This window comes from Macrobrachium nipponense, chromosome 13 (genome assembly GCF_015104395.2).
Source record: "Macrobrachium nipponense isolate FS-2020 chromosome 13, ASM1510439v2, whole genome shotgun sequence".
NCBI lineage: Eukaryota > Metazoa > Arthropoda > Malacostraca > Decapoda > Palaemonidae > Macrobrachium > Macrobrachium nipponense.
In genome coordinates, this window is record NC_087206.1 from 58643960 (window position 1) to 58668959 (window position 25000).

Genomic DNA, 25000 nt, shown 5'->3' on the forward strand with positions numbered 1-25000 from the left:
CTAAGAATAAATTATTTCAACCTCGAGCGTTTCAACCTGGGAAGGAAATGAAAGCAATATGATAGAAGGGAGTGTAGAAGGAAATAAAATAAAATCTGCAAGTCAGCAAACTAATAGTCATTCAATAAGCACCTAACGGAGATTATATTTTTAGAATCCACAACAATTTTCAATGTGGATGCTATAAATATTTCATAAAAGTATTAAACAAACTTCCAAATATCAAAACACATTCTAAATATAATGTGATCACCATAATCGTACAACACAAATGAAAGATAAATCAGAAAGTACACCTTTCAACCAAACTTTCAAGTTCTCAGGTTTAATCTCAAACATTTTGAACTTAGATGACCACATTGCATACATAGGCTGCTAGAGCGCAAATGAATTAAACCTGGGTGAAGGTTTAGGAAGCTGAATTATCAACTCTGAAGTCATTATGCAAAACACCTTTTCTATCTAGTTTATATTATTGAAACCAAATATATGGTTCAAAATCAGACTCTGTGTTAAAAGACTTAGATTCCATTGATAATGAAGGATTTGGAATCAGCAGTGGAACATCCTAGTCCTCCCGAAATCATTTTGGATCAGTTGAAACTGGTGAGCTTCATTCCCAGTTAAACCTAACAGAAATTCCCTGTCTCTTGAAAGTTTTTATCAATAAACATTTTTTCTTTTCTTTTCTTTGAAACTGCAGTGCGCGGCTTCGATCGGCGTGGAATGGGACCCAATCAAGAAGTGTTTGAATTCGACAGAGGGTCAGAATCTGCTCCACGATGTTGCTGTTCAGCAAGATAACCTTCAGACAGAGCTATATTTTGTTCCATGGATCATTGTCAATGATGTGAGTCCAGCTTAGAATATTTCCTTTTTGCAGTTATTATAGTTAGACCCATTATAAACTGACCCTGATCCAGTTGGTGTTTCATACGTTATATGCTCTGAAACTGTTATGGTCGTTGCGTATTTTGAATTTGATTGAGGAATCTATCGTCACTTGTATCGCTGCTAATCATATGAGCAGTTTATTCTTAAAGATTATGTAATGAAGAGGAGCTCCTTCGCTAGTGTTAATTTTATGTCCATCTGCTTCTTCAGTTGAACTTGAATTTTTATTTTGTCTATATGCTGTGGCTGATCAGTTCAGCTTTTCCCTCTTAACATTTATCTTATCTGGTCTGCGATAATGTATTTTATACAAACAATAACAGTATTACTGATCATTGCTTTTGCTTGCTATGTCAATAAGACCCCATTCGGCTACCCTTTGATCCATTGTCTATTTCTATAACGCAAGTATAACCTGACAAAGCCTATGATCATGCATTTCATTCTATTGAGGTGCTAAATATAAACACTGTTTGATGAGTAATGATAGCATTAATTCTGCTTGGCCTCGACTGGGATATTAGTTTCCACGAATTTTCTCAGTCCAATAGCGTTTAGTTGAATGCAGATTTGTCAAAAGCTGGCCAAGATTATTTATTATTCCGAAGATCGCCATCAGTGATGGAAGCACAATTGTATTATTCCGAAGATAACCATCAGCGATGGAAACAATTGATTGCATGGAAACTTGACATTTACCTAGGAATGCTTGTGTTATCTTGGCCTAATTTTCATAATGTTCTGCAATTTGAACTGCTTTTCGTGTTAATATATATATCATGTGCTTTGCCCCTAACAGAATTTCCTATAGATTGGCCCGATGGTAGTATGAAACTATTTTCTTTCGACTACCGAGAGTCAGAAGTGTTGATTGTTTGTTTTGAAGTAAATGTGACCTTGATAGGCTATGGTTTAAACATATCTATTTTAATTTCGTATTTGTTTTGGCCAAATTAGTCTGTGGTTCCTTACTCACTCATCATATTCTTCGTCATTGTCATTTTATGTTGCAGACCTTCAGTCTGGAGCAAACGGAAGAATGTAAACGTGACCTGAAACGGGTCGTTTGCGAGACGTATACTGGAACGACACCAGAACCTTGTGAAGACCATGATGCAAGCAGACCAGAGGATGAGTAATGGTGCGAGGGCAGCCTTCGAGATGAGTCATGTGCCTTGGGTTTATCCAGTGTCCTATCACCCCAGAGACATTAGATGCGTCTTAACTATCCTCTATGTTTTTGTATTGCTTTCCACAACTTAAACTTGGTCAAACACAGATGAACATAATTTTGACTTGAAGACAATTTTGAATAAAGCAGGAATTGGTGGAGGTATATAGAATCTTTTTTTTTTTTTTTTTTTTTTTTTTTTTTGCTACCTGAATGACAATGGCTTCAAGCTATGCAGAGACACTGCTGTACAGTGATATCCTGTGAGATATTCTGTTATTGAACTCATTTAATAAACCCTTAAACTACCCTGCAGTTAGAAAGAAATCAAATTATTGGTGAACAAGTTTCATACTTAATCATATCAATAATTCAAATTACATATACATAATAAAAGGCATCAGAACCTAACGATTATGTTTATTTAAGGTACGCTTCTTCAAGGCACAGTACAAAGTGGAAAAAATTCAAATGGGATAAGCTGCAGCATAGTTAACCAAACAACAAAACCACAACCTCCCCAAAAATTGCTCTCGGGTGAAAAGTGATCCTAAGCACAAAATGGCTTTAAAAAAAGTAGTTACATGATTTTGAATTGTTGAAGAATACCCTTCACAATCCAGCTATCCATTTTGTATAGACCCTTGCTAATATCAAAAATACTATCTGACTTTAGTTTTGTTACACTGAATTCTATGAAACTGTATTTGCTTGTCTGAGTAACAGCTTCAGTGAGTCTTTGTGGAACCGATGTCTGGATTTACTGGGTCTACAATGTACCCTGAGTAAAAGTAATGATGTAAAATCATTTGCACATCTAATTAAAGAGAGAGATTGTGCCGCAGTAAAAGAAACTGAATTTTGAAGTGAGACTATTGGGACGGACACTGCATTTCATTATAGTCTCAAAATACAAACAGAAGTTTTTCTGTAGCTTGTCAGTCATACTGTTAAAGCAAAGCCAACTGTCTTTGCCCGGTTGAGCAGAGTTCAGAGGTCCATTGGAGGTCACTTTACATATCCAGCTTCTCGCCACACACTTGAGGCAAGGGCACATGATGAAACAAAGCCAGCTTCATCTAAACCAGCCAACCAACTGCAACAACTGCCATCACAGCAACAAACCTGTCATAGAATCCTACCAGAATATATTGCAAGTGGACATACACCTTAAATATGTAAAACTGCTTTGGGTTCCATCTAAAACTATTACCAGTTGCACGGAAAAAATCTTACAGAATGGGCTTGGAGAGCTTTGTCTTCGTCATTAAGACTTGCATTGACATTTGCAGCTGAGAAGGCTCAAGTCATTTTTAAAACAATAATCATGCTGAATATTTTAAAGAATGTTGGAAATAGTATTATCTTAACGCAAATATGGAGAAACATTTTTCTAAAGATACTCAGCAACTTTGAGAAAGTTTACTAAAACAAAACTATCCCATGTGAAACACAGCATGCAACAGGGCCAAAGACCCACTTTCAGATCATATATGAAGCTATAAAGCAGCTTGAACATAAAAGCAATAAAACCAGTAGCTTAGTAAACAGGATTTTGTACAAATATAGTGATAAAATTCCACAAGTTCCTATTAAAAGAAATTCACTGAGATTTAACAATTGCTTTTCACCTTGCAAGAATAATAGTAAGGATAAAATTATAATTTTTTAGATACCAGAATATGGGAGTTAGAGTTTTCTTGAGCAAGCTACTGAATGTCTAAGAGCATGATGGCACATCAGTTCAAAAGCAGGGACAGTTCCTTATTGTAGGCAAAGGCTTGTTATCCTTTCACATTTGGGCATCAGAGGGCTCTGCAGTCTGATCAAATTGGGGATGGGATGGAGTTAAAAGAATGCAAGACAATGTTAAAATCTCGATTGCTATTTTTGTTTTTTGTTTTTTTCTTTTTTATTTTTATATTTTTTTTATTGCAGAGGGTTAAATTTTGAAAAATTATGAATGGTGTAAATTTTCAAATGAAACAGATGGAAATTAAAATTTCTGTTTAACTGGGTTCTCCCCATCCCAATACATTTTGTCTATATTTATCCATAAATATATTCATGCTCTTCTTGCACAATATTATGTGAGCTGCAACTGAAATATTAACTTTCAACTTCTTGTGGAAGGTACAGAAAGTATTTGAGAATTTTATTTCTTAATACCATGTGCATTTGTATATATTGCTCTTTCCATTTATGTACTTTTTTGTAATCGGTTGACCTTAAAGTTTGCCCAGTCTCAGGGCGTTGTTGCTGTAGATTTATCCCACTCTGTAAGGGTTATGAGACCACAGAAGTCTAGCGAGTAGTTGTCTTAAACTACCTGTGCATCTTTTTATGGCATTGTTTGCATGTCTGCTAACAGAGTGAGAAATCTGGATGATTCTGGGGATGAGGAAGGAAATGGGCATAGTCTGTGAGAAAGGGGAGGATGCCAGACCTTGTATTCCTCCTGAAGGACATAAAACCACCCAGGACTCTCTCTTTATTCACTGTTATATTGGACACTGACATGATGGACACTCCATTACTCTTTGCAATAAGATAGAAGGAATGCCAACTTCAGTATACTCATTCTTCTTACCTTAGAATCCCTTCTGGGCTAAGAGTGACTGGAAGACTAAAAGGGTTGGAAAGACTGCAGACCCTTTTCTGAGAAAGAAGTCTGGGAACCTGATAGATATTTGGAAAAGTTCTAGTCTTTTCAAAAGCATGTTGATGATGGAGTAGCTGATCTTGAAAGCGCAGCTGGAGGCCCCTTCATGGATCATGGAGGAACTCTGAAGGAGACTGCACCATGAATAAAGGATTCCTGAGCATCAGTCCTCTGTTTTTCTTGTACTGCTACCATGAACTTCCTCTTCTCAAAAAAAAAAAAGGAAGTAAGTACCCAGGACTGATCCTCTCCATTGTGTGAAACTGCACTTGAATAGAGGTTATAAGACAAGATTATGGACTGGTGAGAGAGGAAGGTTAAGGAGCCTTTCCCTTGACATCAACAACCTAAGATGCAGTATATCATCAAAATCGCCCAGATTTGAGGAGCTGGCCAAAACAATCCAGTGTCAATATTCTCATTGATTACAATAGCCTACTACATGGAAAGTAGGCTTATATGAATAATTTTGCTTTTCTTCCACCGCATTGATAAATCATAGCCTAATTATACATTTAATTTTATATCATGAAACAAAAACATTTTGATTTTCTTTATGATAGTTAATGTATTGGTTCTTTCTCATAGATCCTTGTTATGCAGATGTGCTACTTGTATTTTAAAAAAAACTTCTGCATGAAATTTTTGTTTCTGTAATGATTTCATAAGCATATTTATATAAAAAGAAAATGTTTATGAGGGCATGGGTTGCTATGGTTAATTTGGACAAGATTTTGGGTCACTGCCAAAGAAAGTTAAGAACCACTGATCTAGACTCTCAGAGGTACCTCCACTGGTTCAAGGCCCTGTGTCTTAAACTGTCATCTGCACCATACTAGTTTATTCAAGAATCCAAGCTGGTGTTAGTTTACCACTTGCTCAGGTTCTGTTAGCTATGTTATCATGATGGCTGACTGATCCTGGCATCCTCCAAGAAGAAATTGCTTCAGTATCTAGATCAACTTCTCTCCCTGTTACAACCAGCGAATCATGAAAAACTGGGAGGAGTTAAACCTTTACCCAAATAGCAGACAAAGTATTAACATGCACAAAAGTCCGTTCCCTTATCCATCCAGAGTTTCGAATTCGCTGACTATGAAACACCGAAGCAGTTGAAGACCCGACATACGTTTCACCGATAGGAACAAGAATGAGGAGTGGGAAGCAGGTATTTTAATTGAGCATACGATAAAGTCTCCATATTCTAATATCGTTAAGAAAGTGATCGTAAAGATGCGAAAAATATGAGAATAAAAGTGCTTAGGAAGTTGTTTCTTAGCTTGTTTATCTTCTCCCATTTCCTCAACAAGGCAACTGGATCTGTTTTCCTCATTTTAACTCGATGATGGAAAGAGGAAAACCAGTTGGCGTCTGAGAGAGAGAGAGAGAGAGAGAGAGAGAGAGAATTAAAAAGATTTGTTTGACATAAGTTTTCAGGTTTATAAGGAATGCCTGTGCAGTTAATACTGTTACAATTATGAAAAGTCCATTTTCGAAGATACCGAATGAAAATAATATTTCTCTCGATCCCGACAGAAGTTTCACTCGGAAATTATTTTGGAATCGATTCTTTGAAATCCAGATTTAAGAATTTTTTATGATTAACATTAATGAACCATAATGGAAATCCACAAAATTATTTTTATCGTGTAAGTTAGATTTTTACTTAAACAATTTTTCTTATCCATCGGTATTCGTCACGCAAAATCTGTTTTGGGCCAGGCGAGGTTATTTTTGGAACGACTCAAATGAAGACGGAAGTTTCCTTTACCCGAGTTTGTGTCGACCGACTATTGAATCTATGCGGTTCCAGGGTCCTTGGCGCAGAGCACTTGTCTGGTGACGTCATGAAAGCTGATTTTCGGTCATGTAAATTCTGCATTCATATTGACAGTTGGCTGTTAGACGTATCAGTACGATTAGTGGTTCGGCGGTCATCCATTTCAGTTCATCTGTTCCAACGTAGATTTGGAAGAAATTGTCCAGAAGTAATATTTCACTTTGTGTTTCGAGTGAACATTGTAGTCGAGTCGAGTCCCCTTTTAAGGTTTATTATTATTATTATTATTACTATTGTTTTATTTAACATCAACTTCGTGTATTTTCAAGAATTGTTTGAATCTGTTCTTTGGACCTTGACTATATATTTCAAGTGTGCTTTTTGTAGACGAAGTACTGCTTAAATTTCTCGGTAAGATTGCAGGATTTGTCCAGTATTTTTAACATTTATTTTTCACTTTTGAAGTTCGACGCCATGGGTTGGTTTAAGTGACGGCCGGTGAGGCAGTACTCTTCCCGTCTCGCTCTCCATGTGGTCCCTACGGATTGATTTAAAGTATGTTTAGTTTATTGGTGGTGAGCTTTTATAAGCGTGTTCTATTTGCGTTGAAGTTTTGTTTTTACCTGTCCGTAGATCTCTTAATACGTTAAGATAAAAATCTAGGATTAGTATTTTTTTTTATTTTTAGTATGAATGTTTTCTTGATCAGATCTTGCCGAGGGCCTACGCGTTGGAATGTGGTTTATAAAAGTAAGAAAAATACAGTAAAAATAAGTTTTCCCTTCATCACAACCAGTCTTAGCAAGGCTTTTAAGAACGTTTTGTTTTAATTAAATACGATTAAGTCTTTTCCTTAAAAGGACAATAACATAAAAAATTGTTGTAGTTATGTGATTATGAAGATAATTTACTTTAACTTAAACAATTTTGTCAAAACTACTTAAATGGCAGATTTTTTTTTATTTGGTATTTTTAACTTTCTAAAGCTCTTTAAACATTTCAGAGAATGATGCAACGATGAATATTCAAGACTGGTTGAAAAAAGAAAAAAATTGTTTGCTGCTCTCCCGAGATTTCTTCAGAACTAAGTATCCAATTTTTTTCCTTTTCCTCCACCCCATCGGGGGCGGCGCCCCTGATCGGGTGGAGGCGCTCTTAAGGGCTTGCATAGTAGGCGTGTTGGCCTACTGTGAGAGTCCTTGGAGTATTTTTTCCAGTTTTCCGTTACAGATGACAAGTGAGTTTTAACTTTACTATTACTAATAATTTTGTAAATTTTTTATTTGGTAATTTCAGTAGATTAGCGTCGCACTCAATGTTTTGTACATATGCAATGGTTTGTATAAATCTGATGGTTCGTATAAAACTGGTCAGAGTTCCTGTCTTAATAGTTAACTTTCAATAGTAAGCCTTATATAAAGTGTTCCTATGGCTATTGAATTTATTTGCTTTATTCACTTTGGTTTTAGTTACTTGTCTCCCTAAACTGATTTCAAAAGCTTATTTTTTTCCTTTGTATTAAGGTTTGCTTTTAATTTAGTTTTATCTAAAGTTTATCCTGTTACTTTTCATGACTTATAGGTGACCTTGCTCTAAGGGGTTTAGACTCAAGGATTTGGAGTAATTGTGTGATCAGTTCGTGGAATACCTTTTTTTTCCATCTGTTACATAAGTAAGGCTTCCCTAATTTTACTTTTGTGTGATAAAACTGGTTTTGAGAATAATTCTGTAACCGTATAGACTTGACGATTCCAGTGTGTGCACCATCCTGTAATTACCAAAGTTTGTAACCACATAAAGTTGACCCCGATTGTCAGAAAAGGGTAGGCTACAAGAGTTTTCAATGTTTTTATTAAGATTAAAGGATATAAGAGTTTGAGGTGTCTTAATACGTTCTAAGTTGGATTAGTACTGTATATCAAATTGTTAAATATAAAGGAAATTGACTGTGACTATACTTTAATATTTCTTCCTATAGCGTTCAGTGTTCTGATGGCTGAGAGGTTAAAGTCTGGTTTTATACAGTTCTCCCACCTACGGTAACAATATTTGGTTTGGCTTAAGTCTCGGCAGTTGGGCGTTTGTGAGAAACTTACAAGATCCTAGATATGTTGGTAAAAAAAAATGGGATTAGAAACCTGGGTAGTCCCTTGCACAATACATCATTAATGTAAGAAATTATTTGGAATCTCGATTAAAAGGCTGCCCTGCAGTAGGTAGTGAGGTTATAAATGGGAGAATTTGAGTTTGATGACTGGTTCTGCTTTGGTTGGATGTTAAATGAATAATTATAATGCAGTTAGTGTAAATGTACATTTGCGCTGCAAATGTAATTTTCGATCAAGGGTAGAAGTGTAAGGTTGGGGTTTTTTATAAGCAAAAACTAATGCATTTAAAGTTTATTTTAAATTGCCTAATTACAATCCGGAACTGCAGCAATTAACGGGCATGTCTACTCAACCCAGATTGAGGAAAAGACTGTGAAACACTGTTTAGGATATTTAGGAAAAATAAGATGTGCTTCCAAGCGGCTGATAATGACTGGAAACTCCAAGAGAACTAGCAATTTAAGTCCTGTTTTATGGATGGGATGAGCTATTAAAACTAACTCGCGTTGATGATGGCATACACCACGTTGTGTTTGTTTAAAAAGTTCGAAGTAAAGTTGCCTGAATAATGTATTAAAATGCTTAATGCACTACTGTGCATGGAGTTTTATGTCAGTTTAAATGAGACATTACTTTTTATTGAAAACCTAAATATCTTGCGATATCCTCCACGCTATATAGATGATCCAAACAGGTTTCAGGAGTCTAGAGGGTAGTACTTTTATAAAGTTATACTAGATAAAGTGTTTCTGGTCCTGGAAGATGTTGGTGGGTATTATTAGGTTCAGAATGCGGTCTAGGCTGTATATCGCTCCTGCACAGGATTGTCAAAATTGACATGAGTGAGCAATACTTAACTCTGTGCATTTCAGGGCCGTGTCTAATTGATTTTCGTCCATAAAATCTTGCCAAAGCATCGGATATGGATCGTATTTGGAATATACCTTATATGAAGCCACTAAATAATTGGCAAAAAATAGGCAGTGGTGTCCAATGTTGATAATGAAGGTATTTAGCGTAAATCAAAGAGATTTAAAGGGAAACCTGATTAAATCTAGTAGACTCGTAGATGGAGGCTAATAAAACATCATTACTGAAGGCCTTCCCAGTCATTGACACTGGTATGGCGTACTTTACTAGACGCCAGCCCATATACTTTATTAATGAGGACGCAGAAATGGTGTAAGTAGTGTATGAAATTCTTATTTTCTTTCACACACGCAAACGCCTAAGTAGTGTACACTAAGGGGATGGGCATTAAATGAGAATATTAATGTTAAAATACAGTTCCATGGCACAATTCAGGTTTCCTTTAACTTGAATTATGCACAGTCTCTTAACACACACTGTGAAAACCATTGCTACCCTGGAGCTTCAAAGATACGTCATGTATCTTGCAGATGCCCACGAAATTTGCCAAACGGTCATAGGGCCTGTGTGGATAATAATAATAATAATAATAATATGGTAAGAGCATCAAGGAAATAGATACCCTAATCCAGACTGTAAGGATTGTATCTGGGGACATCAGGATGGAGTTTGGAATAGAAAAATGCGCCTAAAGGCCTGTCCACACGATCGGGCCTGATCGGCGGACTTCCCCTCTAACGGGCACACTTGACGGGCAAACCGTCAAATAGCCCGATGGGTCTTGTAGCAAAATCACCATGGTGGTGCCCGATGGCTTGAGCTTCCACCCTGGCAGACGTACGTTAACCACACACATTTCTTTTACTGAGCCATTCTTTGCACCATATTCTCTTCTTTTTTATCACACACAAAGCAATTAACATGCTACACTATCTTCTTCTTTGCGGTAGGCACCATGTTTATCGTACCGCACTGAACACACTACTGGCATCGTCGGGCACGCCCACCTCTCCATCGCCTCACCCGTGTGGACAACATTCACGGATAAGTCCGCCAGAATTTGCCCGTCAACCCTAGAGCACGCCGATCAGGCCCGGTCGTGTGGACAGGCCTTTAGTCAACATACAAAAAGGCAAAGTAACGAGAACTGAAGGGATAAAGTTACCAGATGGGAGCAACATCAAACACATAGATGAGACAGGATACAAATACCTGGGAATAATGGAAGGAGGGGATATAAAACACCAAGAGATGAAGGACACGATCAGGAAAGAATATATGCAGAGACTCAAGGCGATACTCAAGTCAAAACTCAATGCCGGAAATATGATAAAAGCCATAAACACATGGGCAGTGCCAGTAATCAGATACAGCGCAGGAATAGTGGAATGGACGAAGGCAGAACTCCGCAGCATAGATCAGAAAACCAGGAAACATATGACAATACACAAAGCACTACACCCAAGAGCAAATACGGACAGACTATACATAACACGAAAGGAAGGAGGGAGAGGACTACTAAGTATAGAGGACTGCGTTAACATCGAAAATAGAGCACTGGGGCAATATCTGAAAACCAGTGAAGACGAGTGGCTAAAGAGTGCATGGGAAGAAGGACTAATAAAAGTAGACGAAGACCCAGAAATATACAGAGACAGGAGAAAGTCAGACAGAACAGAGGACTGGCACAACAAACCAATGCACGGACAATACATGAGACAGACTAAAGAACTAGCCAGCGATGACAATTGGCAATGGCTACAGAGGGGAGAGCTCAAGAAGGAAACTGAAGGAATGATAACAGCGACACAAGATCAGGCCCTAAGAACCAGATATGTTCAAAGAACGATAGACGGAAATAACATCTCTCCCATATGTAGGAAGTGCAATACGAAAAATGAAACCATAAACCACATAGCAAGCGAATGCTCGGCACTTGCACAGAACCAGTACAAAAAGAGGCATGATTCAGTGGCAAAAGCTCTCCACTGGAGCCTGTGCAAGAAACATCAGCTACCTTGCAGTAATAAGTGGTACGAGCACCAACCTGAAGGAGTGATAGAAAACGATCAGGCAAAGATCCTCTGGACTTATGGTATCAGAACGGATAGGGTGATACGTGCAAACAGACCAGACGTGACGTTGATTGACAAAGTCAAGAAGAAAGTATCACTCATTGATGTCGCAATACCATGGGACACCAGAGTTGAAGAGAAAGAGAGGGAAAAAATGGATAAGTATCAAGATCTGAAAATAGAAATAAGAAGGATATGGGATATGCCAGTGGAAATCGTACCCATAATCATAGGAGCACTAGGCACGATCCCAAGATCCCTGAAAAGGAATCTAGAAAAACTAGAGGCTGAAGTAGCTCCATGACTCATGCAGAAGAGTGTGATCCTAGAAACAGCACACATAATAGGAAAAGTGATGGACTCCTAAGGAGGCAGGATGCAACCCGGAACCCCACACTATAAATACCACCCAGTCGAATTGGAGGACTGTGATAGAGCAAAAAAAAATATATAATAATAATAATAATAATAATAATAATAGTAATAATAATAGTAATAGTAATAGTAATAGGAATAGTAATAGGGATAGTAATAGGAATAATAATAATAATAATAATAGTAATAATAATAGTAATAATAAGTAATAATAATAATAATAATAGTAATAATAATAGTAATAATAATAGCGGAAGACAACCACCAAAAAATTTCTGAAGCCGAACCAAGTAAGAGACTCTGGGAAAATATATGGAGCAATCCGGTATCACACAACAAACATGCAATATGGCTCCAGGAAGTCAAGGAAGAAGAAACAGGGAGAATAAAACAAAGATTCACAGAGATCACGACAGACACAGTCAGAAAATGCCAAACTGGAAAGCCCCAGGTCCCGATGAAGTCCATGGATACTGGCTCAAAAACTTCAAGGCCCTACACCCACGAATAGCAGAACTACTCCAGCATTGTATCTCAAATCACCATGCACCCAAATGGATGACCATCCTTAGTACAAAAAGACAAGAGTAAGGGAAATATAGCCAGTAACTACAGGCCTATCACCTGCCTACCAATAATGTGGAAGTTACTAACAGGTATCATCAGTGAAAGGCTATACAATTACCTAGAGGAGACAAACACCATCCCCCACCAACAGAAAGGCTGCAGAAGGAAGTGTAGGGGCACAAAAGACCAGCTCCTGATAGACAAAATGGTAATGAAGAACAGTAGGAGAAGGAAAACCAACCTAAGCATGGCATGGATAGACTATAAGAAAGCCTTCGACATGATACCACACACATGGCTAATAGAATGCCTGAAAATATATGGGGCAGAGGAAAATACCATCAGCTTCCTCAAAAATACAATGCGCAACTGGAATACAATACTTACAAGCTCTGGAATAAGACTAGCAGTGGTTAATATCAGGAGAGGGATCTTCCAGGGCGACTCACTGTCCCCGCTACTCTTCGTAGTAGCCATGATTCCCATGACAAAAGTACTATAGAAGATGAATGCCGGGTACCAACTCAAGAAAAAAGGCAACAGAATCAACCATCAACATCAGTTCATGGACGACATCAAGCTGTATGGTAAGAGCATCAAGGAAATAGATACCCCAATCCAGACTGTAAGGATTGTATCTGGGGACATCAGGATGGAGTTTGGAATAGAAAAATGCGCCTTAGTCAACATACAAAAAGGCAAAGTAACGAGAACTGAAGGGATAAAGCTACCAGATGGGAGCAACATCAAACACATAGATGAGACGGGATACAAATACCTGGGAGTAATGGAAGGAGGGGATATAAAACACCAAGAGATGAAGGACACGATCAGGAAAGAATATATGCAGAGACCCAAGGCGATACTCAAGTCAAAACTCAAAATGCCGGAAATATGATAAAAAAGCCATAACACATGGCAGTGCCAGTAATCAGATACAGCGCAGGAATAGTGGAATGGACGAAGGCAGAACTCCGCAGCATAGATCAGAAAACCAGGAAACATATGACAATACACAAAGCACTACACCCAAGAGCAAATACGGACAGACTATACATGACATGAAAGGAAGGAGGGAGAGGACTACTAAGTATAGAGGACTGCGTCAACATCGAGAACACAGCACTAGGGCAATATCTGAAAACCAGTGAAGACGAGTGGCTAAAGAGTGCATGGGAAGAAGGACTAATAAAAGTAGACGAAGACCCAGAAATATATAGAGACAGGAGAAAGACAGACAGAACAGAGGACTGGCACAACAAACCAATGCACGGACAATACATGAGACAGACTAAAGAACTAGCCAGCAATGACAATTGGCAATGGCTACAGAAGGGAGAGCTAAAGAAGGAAACTGATGGAATGATAACAGCGGCACAAGATCAGGCCCTAAGAACCAGATATGTTAACGATAGACGGAAATAACATCTCTCCCATATGTAGGAAGTGCAATACGAAAAATGAAACCATAAACCACATAGCAAGCGAATGCCCGGCACTTGCACAGAACCAGTACAAAAAGAGGCATGATTCAGTGGCAAAAGCCCTCCACTGGAGCCTGTGCAAGAAACATCAGCTACCTTGCAGTAATAAGTGGTACGAGCACCAACCTGAAGGAGTGATAGAAAACGATCAGGCAAAGATCCTCTGGGACTATGGTATCAGAACGGATAGGGTGATACGTGCAAATAGACTAGACGTGACTTTGATTGACAAAGTCAAGGAGAAAGTATCACTCATTGATGTCGCAATACCATGGGACGCCAGAGTTGAAGAGAAAGAGAGGGAAATAATGGATAAGTATCAAGATCTGAAAATAGAAATAAGAAGGATATGGGATATGCCAGTGGAAATCGTACCCATAATCATAGGAGCACTAGACATGATCCCAAGATCCCTGAAAAGGAATCTAGAAAAACTAGAGGTTGAAGTAGCTCCAGGACCCATGCAGAAGAATGTGATCCTAGAAACGGCGCACATATTAAGAAAAGTGATGGACTCCTAAGGAGGCAGGATGCAACACGAAACCCCACACTATAAATACCACCCAGTCGAATTGGAGGACTGTGATAGAGCAAAAAAAAAATTATAATAATAATAATAATAAGAGCAGAGTGCCATTGCACCAGACGTGACATTGACAAAATCAAGAAGAAAGTATCGCTCATTGATGTCTCAATACCGTGGAGCACCAGAGTAGAAGAGAAAGAAAGAGAAAAGATTGATAAGTATCAAGACCTGAAAATAGAAAAAAGAACGATGGGGGATATGCCACTGGAAATTGTGCCCGTAAGCATAGGAACACGAGGCAAGATCTCAAGATCCACGAAAAGGAACCTCGAAAAACTAGAGGCCGAAGTAGCTCCAGAGCTCGTGCAGAAGCGTGTCCTCCTAGAAACTGCGCACAAAGTGAGAAAATGATGGACTCCTAAGGAGGTAACCCGGAACCCATACTATGAAAACCACCTAGTTGAATAGGATGACTGTGATAAAAAAAAAAAAAATAAAGGCAGAAATAAGATATTGATCTATTCTTAGTGACCTCAGGACCAGGTGTGTGGGAATTATAAGTGTGTGTTATGGTTTTTCGTTTGTTCATGGGAATTTTCCTTCCACATTCTAATCTATGTGTACTCATGAGAAATTCAGTGTTTATCACCGATGACATTATCGACTAACACCAGAGTTATTATGTAAACAAATGTACATGCACATGTATGTATATAATCATGTAGACATACATATGAATATACGGAGTATGCTCTACATGACTACAGTACTTGCAATACTTTATATACATACATATATATATGTGTGTGTGTGTGTGCATAGATAGATAGACAAATAGAGAGATAGATAATAAACTATAAGTTCCCTAGCTTCACTGCTAAACCCAGGTTTAGCCAACAGGATTCGGCAGCCTTTCACAAAGCACTCTCGCAGACACAAGCTTATACATTCATCGCTTGTGTCGCCACTAAAGTCTTCAAACAACATGGATGACAGATTACCTATAGTTACTATTCATCCTACAGGATGCATTAAAATGGATTAGAGCCTACTAATAAAATTATTAGTTTAATCACATTTCATGTGTTAGGCTCCATATACTGGTACCCTCTGAATGGCTTGTTATAGACCAGTGCAGGTCGTGAACCTAACCCTTGGCAACTACTAACCATTTCAGGCCCGATGTGGGACCGTTTCTCGGGAATATCTTCAATGCTATTAATCGGGCAGTTATGACATTCAAACACAATGTTTACAACAACCCGCCTTCCTTTATAATGTCAAAGGATTTAGTCGCGTTTATATACTTTAGGAGTTTACTCTTACGATTTTAAGTTGTAGTCTCTGAGAACCCAAACCACCTGAGTAAAGGTTCAGATAAGACGACTTGCCAACACACACCCGCCCGCCCCCCCCGCCCCATCCCTTCATCAGTTTCCTCCTTCCCCCACCAACAAGCTCCCCCAATCCCCCTCGTACACCCATCCTTCTATCACCTCTCCCCCATTCCCCCCCCCCCTTCTCTTCCCCTTCCAATCCTCCCACCTGCTCCTCTCTCTCTCTCTCTCTCTCTCCTCTCTCTCTCTCTCTCTCTCATCTGAATTACGCAACACTGCAAAATATAAATACACATTATCATTAAATGTGTATATCCCAACAATGAGTTGAGTGGTTTTTGCTAAGGAGTTCCACAGTGATGTTCAACCTCATTCTACTGTGTTGCCTAATAATTGTCGTGGGAAATTATATTTATGATCGTAGATTGTAAGCATGTGTAAGGTCGTTCTTCTGCAGCTGTTGTTCGATTGTTCGTTTAATGTGGTGAGATAGATTGGGCATGTGGTCATAATTTTTTCTATAATTAGATGGTGTTAGTAAAATTGTAAAATTATTAATATCAGTATAAAGTTAATAAACAATTATATACTCAGGAATTCATAGATTTCATACTGTTAAAAATAATCGTCATCGCTGTCAAGGAATAACTCATCCTCATCATCGCAGTCAAAAGGGACAATGACGGGTTCCACACTGTCATGGATGTTGTCAGAGGACCAATAATCCTCCTCAAACTTCATTGCTCGCCGAACGGCACCTTCCCAAATCTCCCTGGTTGCACATAGCCTTGCTTCTTCTAACCTGGTCCGTAAGCTGCCACGAGTGACGCGTTGTAATGATAAGCACACATATCTCTTTATATACGCCCACACTTGTTCTAGTTGTTAAGTTCAGGGTGGGCTGGTGGAAGTTAGACCACTTCATGACCCCATTCTCTGATGAGGATACCAACTGTATACTGTGGCTTTGGTCATTTTTCCGGGCATATTCGTAGCAATTCAGGATAAAGCGCCTCAGTGGCGTATTTGGTATGGTCTTGGCCTGCCACTTCAGTGGCCGTGAGCTCGATTCTCGGGCATTCCACTGAGGGGTTATAGATGAGTATTTCTGGTGATAAAAGTTCACTCTCAACGTGGTTCGGAAGTTCCATAAATCCATTGGTCCCGTTGCTGAATAACCACTAGTTCCATGCAACGTAAAAACACCATACAAACAAACAAACAATTCAGGATGAATAGCATGAGGAGGGAAGGGGATTATTCTTTCCTCAAACCAAACCTTTCACCAGACCAGCTTTGATGGTGGGGCAGCGAGACTCTTCCGTCAAATGGCTGTGATAAGACGTATTGTCCACTACTTTTACCAATGGCTTATCTAACACTGGTAAAAGAGGAGATGTGAGCCATTGAATGAAAAGGCTGCTATTCATTTCTCATTGGTAGTCACCCGTTTTTGTCTTCACAGACATAGAAAGGAGCTGTCCACAAAATCTCTTGACAGTGCCACCTGCTACCACCACAAATTGCAATAGATGGAGCTACCCCAATAGCAACTCAAATCCTCCTGAGGTATGTTTCACTGTAGCCACCTTGCAGGGCTTCTCCCTTTGGGGTTGTATGACCCGGAGGAGAACCGTGGGTAGCTTTATCTTCTGATCCAGCCCTGTTACCTCTATCTTTTAGTGTCCCTCCACCATGGCCCCTGGAGGAAGCTTGCTCCCACAGGAAGAGGCTAGCTTACTGGATCCTCTGCCGGGGAACCCCCAAACTCGTAGTTGACAAACGGTTGAACCTTAATTTTCTTCTGTGGGTACTGGGACCAGTGTGTGAGGACTGCCCTTGGACTCAGCACTCTCAACAGAAGTAGCAGTTTAATTCTTAACTGGGAGAAGCAGTCGTTTTGGCAGATGTGTTAGGGCAGTGCCTGTCCCTGGCAAGGCACGATAGAGAGGAGTGACTTTGGGTATTGCAATAGCGGCAATCTGCAGGTTCTCCCATCCCCTGTGGTAGTAGGAAGAGTTGGCTCCCAAGGGGCAGAGGCCTCTCGGACAGCCTTCTCTGGATTTGCTGGGAGGGCCTCTTGTGTGCCGGTCAGCCAGTCGTCATCATCCCTGTGCCTGGGTCGATTCTCGACCAGGTACCTTGTAAGCACCTGGGAGGCATATCTGAGGAAATCTACCAGTGTGGCATTCCTGGCTGGCCAAGGGGGCACCAACACACTCGCGTGGGCCAAACCCTCCTGGGCGGCGGTGGCTACCCAGCACCACCTCATCGATCAGGTTCTGCACCTGGTTCCTTTGCACCCTGTGGGTGGGTGCAGAGATCTTTTTTCCACACCACCGCTGCCTCCCCAAACCAGCGGAGTCCTTCCAGCTCGGTCTCATCTCCCAGGGAGCCCTCTTCTTCGCTATTTGTATTAACTTACAAATGTCACTTAATATGCAATTCACTCTACCTAGGAATTAATATGTTCTCACATATGTTAACCAAAAGGGAATTTTTTAGGTGATAATAAATTCGTCTTCTCATGGATTCGAACCAGCTCACAGAATGAAATCAGGACTTCTGTGACGCCTAAAAGTCCCGATTTCTCCTCTGTGCTCTGGAATTATTATCACCTAAGAAATTCCCCTTCAGTTAACATACTACTATACAACATTAATTTCGAGATAGAGAGAATTGGATATTGAGAATATTTGTAGTTTAATGCATATATATATATATATATATATATATATATATATATATATGTATGTATATATTTACGCATATATGTGTGTGTATGCATGTATGTATGTATGTATACACTCGCGCACATTAATATACTACACATCAGGCTCAACTGCGCCTATAAAAGGCTGGATATATCCTTTGAATATCTTCCTAAGGTATGTTTGGAATATCGAAAGAAAGGTCCGTTTCACCATTTTCTATACTTCGTTATATTCTATAACAGTAATAACCCATCCTCCGTGCTCAAATTCGTATATAGTTACAAATGCACCCTTAGTATCTTCCCTGTTGATAATGAAATAGTCCTTGTTCATGCAAGTTAAATGGCTGTAACCCACCATGCGGTAGCAGCTAGACATCAGTTCTAAACTGAACTTTAAAATCAACTTATTTCTGAAACATTGGTTGTTTCGTTTAAATCGTCTTTGAAATGTGGACTTGTTTCCCATGTTCTTGAACTCGCCACGATTCCGGTCCAGAAGTTTATTATTACATAAGAAAAGTAGTTTATTAATGTTCTTTAATGACAACTGACGAAATTAACTTCGCTAGTCTATATACGGCAATAAGGTTTCTATAAGATTAAGAGTATGCTTCCAGATTTAGACTGGTATTTCCTTTCTTTATAACATTACAAGATTATAAAAGAACGCTGTATTACTTCATAGGCATTTAATTTCTAGTCTTGGGTCAGAAACACTAGGCAAAGGAACGTTTTGGGTGTTTGGGTGCTGGTCGCGTCTGCTTCTGTACTGCACTGCAGGCTGGTGGAGGTGTTCCTTTGTACTTCTCGCATACGACCTTCTTCAAGTCGGTTTGGCATTCACCAACTTGGTCCTCGGAGAAGAACTGTATAAGAGAAGTGAAGAACAGGAAGATTTTACTTTGTTAACGGGAACTAAAATAAGATAGTATTTCGTAACTCAAATTAAACTTATTGCGATTTAGTCTTTGTTTTTTTTCTCTCTCTCTAAATATGATTCATTTTAACCAACTGTGAGAATAGTATTTTTGTGGTTGGAAAAAATCAAAGGATACCGCCAAGCAGCTCTAGGTTGAGTGTTATCTCTTCTCAAAGGAGAAGCGACAGAAGTGAGTTGGGGCTTTCGCCCAACTTACGTCGTTTACAATAATCCAGGGAACGAAATACAGAGCTGGACTGAGCTGTTCCTGTTGCAGGGCGACCTCATGGAGCAAATCCTGTCCTTCAACGGAGCTTATGCATTCATCTAATGGGGTCCAGTCAACGCCGACTTCGGAAGCACACTGAAACGAATTATAGTTTCTGGGTCTATTTGCAAAACCAAAATTCATGTAGGCTGCTAGTTTAGAGATGTACAAAAGGACTTAAAGCTTATTAGTAGCATATGTACAGAATACCGAGCAGACAAACTTGTTCGGCACACCGAATGGACATTAAAATGAGCTACAACGTATTTCATGGTTATAAACATCTTTCGAGAGTGAACAAGATTTAGTTGTTCCATAATGGCGTAGTGCCGTCAGTGAACTTCGTGTGAAGTACAGTGGGCGATATTCGAACTGACCCAGGTTGCAGTTCAAGCACTGAAAACTATCATGCAAGGAAAACTTAAATTAAAGACTAAAGAAGAAAGTTGTATGGAAAGAGATTCTTAATCTGTCATATGACATTGTCATGATAGACGTATTCTCTGGAAGCAGCTTAAAGCTTTATTCAGTTATTTGTATTATTTATATATTTCTAAACATGTTTAACCATAATAGATTCATTTACATGTGATAATTATGGTTGAAATATAAACGCAAGAAAGCCATAATCTTGGTGGCCAAGCACTGAGGAATTTCCCTGGATCTAGTATCCAATGAACTATATTACTTACTATTAGTTAAGAGAAATTTGAGTTATTAGAAAACTTGAGTTCGACACCTATGGCACCACTGCAGTTATTACTGTCAGTTATGTTGGATTGTTACTCACTCACCTTAGGACCTGCACTCGCAGGATGGCCGGCGGAGAGAAGGCAGTTGACGAAATCCATTTCGAGGTTGATATCCTTGAAGTGGTCCTTTGCGCATGCGTGAATCATGTTTCCTTTGCATTCGTCGGCACCGTGTTGGCAGCTAAAGGCCCAGCCCTCTCCGTCGGGTGAATACTGCAAACATTTATAAATATATTCAAAAGGCCTAAATCCGAGGAGAGTCCCTGCTTAGGCTCAAGAACAAAACTATCTTCTTAGGCTTTCAATTCAAATCTGTCAAAGATATCTCGGAAATGAAAACTACTAATCCGCTTAAACTATGGCAGTTAAAAAAAAAAAAAAAAAACGTTTACAGTTGAAGGAGCTGCGCATCGGAGCGTAAGTACCTTTGACAACTGAAACCAAGTCCAGCAATGATCGAAGTCCAAATATTGTCAAAACACTGAACTGCTCTTATATGTGAAGATGGAAACATTATAAAGTTCATTTCTTGAAAGAGGCAACTCTATTTCGCAAAAAGCGCGCCTACAATTCACAAATGCTTAAGGACCATTAAATTGTGAAGTTCATAAAATCGCGAGAAAGGATTTACATGTCATTCGTGAGTTCAATTACATTCTTACACACAACTGAGCAACATTTTATCCTCGACCAAGTACTGCTCATGATGTTATTATCACAGTCAGTCGGATACTTACTCGTGCATTTCCGAAGGGGAACATCTCCACTTCCATGATATCCTTTAGTTCCGTCCATGTCGGGTAGAGCTGATCGACGACGAAGTCAATGCTGTAAGGACACAAGGTTTCGTAGTAGAGGTGAATCTTCACGGGATCCTGAGCCAGAACCTGCTGGTGAGGAGGAGGGGAAGGTAGAACAACAGGTAGAAGAAGAAAAAATGCTGTTTCCTACCAGATGGTTTTCGTTCCATAACGTAAAAATAAATACCTAATAATGCCAGTTTTTTGGGATTTTTGTAAATTACTTTATATATATATAGTATATATATATATACTATATATATATTATATATATCTATATATTAATAATATATATATATATATACTATCTCTACAATAAAGGAGCCCATAAAAACACCAAAATGTAGAGAGAAAAGTACTATATTTCAGAGACTGCTGTCTCTCTCTTCAGGTATATGAATGAGAAAAGTTTACAGAAAAGGTGGTATTTTTATACCAAGAGATTCGTCCACAAGTAAGCCAATTTAGGTCACACCCCCGCTGATAATCTTCCTTTAATCTTCTTAAGCGTTGGTTGAATGAACACTGCGTCGACGATGTCCGATGTCCAATTCCCTTTTGAGATGTTCATTACCTGCTTCTCTTTTATTAAGGCCGATTCCATCATTTGACTCTTGTACCGGCAGTTGCTGCTATAAATTACACGTGACATATTCCAGTTTATTCTATGGTTATGTTCATTTATATGATTGAAAATGGCCGAGTTCTGTTGTCCATACCTAACTGACCGTTTGTGTTGTATTAATCTCTGGGGAAGTGATTTACCTGTAAATCCGATGTAAGATTGGTCACAGTCCTGGCATGGGATCTCATATACCCCAGAGTCTTTGGGCGATGTCTTTTGTTGGACGTTAATCAGGGATTTGGCTAAGGTATTTGGGTAGGTAAATGCAAAAGGGTTGGATTTCCCAAGGGTGTGAGTTACTCTCTTAATCGTCTCCAGGTGGGGAATTTTTATTTTATTGTTGGGTGTGTCTCTGGTTTGTCTTTAGGGGGTCGGTAGAAAATTACGTTTGCTTTTTGAATTGCTTTCTCAATTATATGGTCAGGATACTTTAAAGATGAAAAGTTGCTTGCGAATTAGTTCAAATTCTTTTTCCAGGAAATCTGGGGAACAAATTCGTAAGGCTCTTAAGAATAGGTTGCTAGCTAGATCTATCTTGATAGTATTGTCATGATAGCTAAGTAGAATATATGAAGTGAGAACGTTGGTTTCTGTATATGGTAAATTTGTATTCTGTCGTGTCTCTGATTATTAAAACATCAAGAAAAGGAATTTTGTTGTCTGTTTCCCATTCAACTTTAAATTTGATGCTGGGCACTAATGCGTTTAATTTTGAGAGGAATTCATTAAAATTACCCCAATTATTATCCCAAAATGTTAGATGTCATCCACGTATCTCATCCACAGCATGTTTTTGGGTTTTTATTGCATTTATTACTGTAGTTTCAAAGTTATTCCATGTACAGATTGGCTAAAATAGGACTTAAAGGATACCCATACTACACCCGAATTTTTGCTTGTAGAATGATTCCCCGAATGAAAATACGTTATTAGATGCACATAATTCAACTAACTTTATTATTTTGTCAAGTGCCAAAGGGAAATGATCTGATAGGGGGATAATTTTTCCCTTAAAAACTGAAGAACGTCCTGTACTGGTACTTTTGTGAATAGGGAGTCTACGTCAAGGCTTAAAAAGTTTTTATGTTGTGAAGTGGTATAAAAGTTTTATGTTGTGAAGTGGTATTTTCATTCGGGGAATCATTCTACAAGCAAAAATTCGGGTGTAGTATGGGTAGTCCTTTAAGTCCTATTTTAGCCAATCTGTACATGAAATACTTTGAAACTACAGTAATAAATGCAATAAAACCCAAAAACATGCTGTGGATGAGATACGTGGATGACATACTAACATTTTGGGATAATAGTGGGGTAATTTTAATGAATTCTTCTCAAAATTAAACGCATTAGTGCCCAGCATCAAATTTAAAGTTGAATGGGAAACAGACAACAAAATTCCTTTTCTTGATGTTTTAATAATCAGAGACACGACAACAATACAAATTTACCATATACAGAAAACCAACGTTCTCACTTTCATATATTCACTACTTTAGCTATCATGACAATACTATCAAGATAGGTCTAGCTAGCAACCTATTCTTAAGAGCCTTACGAATTTGTTCCCAGATTTCCTGGAAAAAGAATTTGAACTAATTCGCAAGCAACTTTCATCTTTAAAGTATCCTGACCATATAATTGAGAAAGCAATTCAAAAAGCAAAACGTAATTTTCTACCGACCCCCTAAAAAGACAAGACCAGAGACACACCCAACAATAAAATAAAAATTCCCCACCTGGAGACGATTAAGAGAGTAACTCACACCCTTGGGAAATCCAACCCTTTGCATTTACCTACCCAAATACCTAGCCAAATCCCTGATTAACGTCCAACAAAAGACATCGCCCAAAGACTCTGGGGTATATGAGATCCCATGCCAGGACTGTGACCAATCTTACATCGGATTTTACAGGTAAATCACTTCCCCAGAGATTAATACAACACAAACGGTCAGTTAGGTATGGACAACAGAACTCGGCTATTTTCAATCATATAAATGAACATAACCATAGAATAAACTGGAATATGTCACGTGTAATTTATAGCAGCAACTGCCGGTACAAGAGTCAAATGATGGAATCGGCCTTAATAAAAGAGAAGCAGGTAATGAACATCTCAAAAGGGAATTGGACATCGGACATCGTCGAACGCAGTGTTCATTCAACCAACGCTTAAGAAGATTAAAGGAAGATTATCACGGGGGGTGTGACCTAAATTGGCTTACTTGTGGACGAATCTCTTGGTATAAATACCACCTTTTCTATAAACTTTTCTCATTCATATACCTGAAGAGAGAGATAGCAGTCTCTGAAATATAGTACTTTTCTCTCTACATTTTGGTGTTTTATGGGCTCCTTTTATAGATGGAATTCTGTTGTTACAGAACACTTTTACCACGTCATTGTCAGACCCATTATGGAATTCAACCGCCTTTCCACGATTCTTCACTCACTTCCAGAAGTCAAGCCAGTTTTCCGCAAGTTTGAAAAAGAACTGACAGACTACACGGCTGAAAACCAAAAACACTTTTTGGAAGAATGCCTCAAAGAACAAGTACTTCCAAAAATGTACGGATTCGGGAGATGGACTCTGCAATCAAAACCCCTTCCCTCTATCACACAAGATTTTCCTTGGAAGAAAGAATCACCAATACGAGAAACGACATCTTCGTGCTACGCAGAGTGATATATGGAACTCAATCTAATCTTCGCCTCCTCACTACGGACCACGTATACAGGTATCTGATTTCATTCTGTTCCGACATTGCTGCCTATAATAGCGTGACTCATTCCAACAGACTTTTACGCAAGTTAAATAACCTAATAGATAATAGCGCATGGAATAATCTTGAACAACAAGACAAAGTTTTAAACTTATCCAACACCCCCCTTACTGTAAAATCAAACATTTAGTTTTAAATTTAGGCTTATCCTTTGCCCTAATGCCAGACCGCAAAAAACAACCTAGACTTCATAGTGGCTTTTGATAAATTCATATCTGACAAAAAACTACAGCCGTGAAGAGATATGTTTAAAAGGAGTGTTTACTAAATGCTTTAACTGACCTTCAT

General features: G+C 38.8%; 2 protein-coding genes across 4 annotated transcripts in view; one reads left to right on the forward strand and one right to left on the reverse strand.

Moving 5' to 3' along the window:
• The window catches only part of LOC135225806 (gamma-interferon-inducible lysosomal thiol reductase-like), a 79214-nt gene extending 70755 nt beyond the window's left edge, over window positions 1-8459 (forward strand). Inside the window, exons 4-7 of one of the 2 annotated variants that reach the window (XM_064265302.1) lie at window positions 704-850; window positions 1908-6774; window positions 6973-7062; window positions 7511-8459. In XM_064265302.1, coding sequence (XP_064121372.1) covers window positions 704-850; window positions 1908-2033 — 273 coding nt within the window. In that variant the 3' untranslated portion in view covers window positions 2034-6774; window positions 6973-7062; window positions 7511-8459. The remainder of the gene's footprint in view (window positions 1-703; window positions 851-1907; window positions 6775-6972; window positions 7063-7510) is intronic. The other variant, XM_064265301.1, reaches the window with a different exon arrangement.
• A 10778-nt stretch (window positions 8460-19237) lies between these two features.
• Window positions 19238-25000, reverse strand: part of LOC135225807 (gamma-interferon-inducible lysosomal thiol reductase-like) — a 15645-nt gene continuing 9882 nt past the window's right edge. The window contains exons 2-5 of one of the 2 annotated variants that reach the window (XM_064265305.1): window positions 21242-21391; window positions 20547-20717; window positions 19702-19848; window positions 19238-19431 (exon numbers count right to left, since the gene is read on the reverse strand). In XM_064265305.1, the coding sequence (XP_064121375.1) occupies window positions 19282-19431; window positions 19702-19848; window positions 20547-20717; window positions 21242-21391 (618 nt within the window). In that variant the 3' untranslated portion in view covers window positions 19238-19281. Of the gene's footprint in view, window positions 19432-19701; window positions 19849-20546; window positions 20718-21241; window positions 21395-25000 lie in introns of both variants that reach the window. The other variant, XM_064265303.1, reaches the window with a different exon arrangement.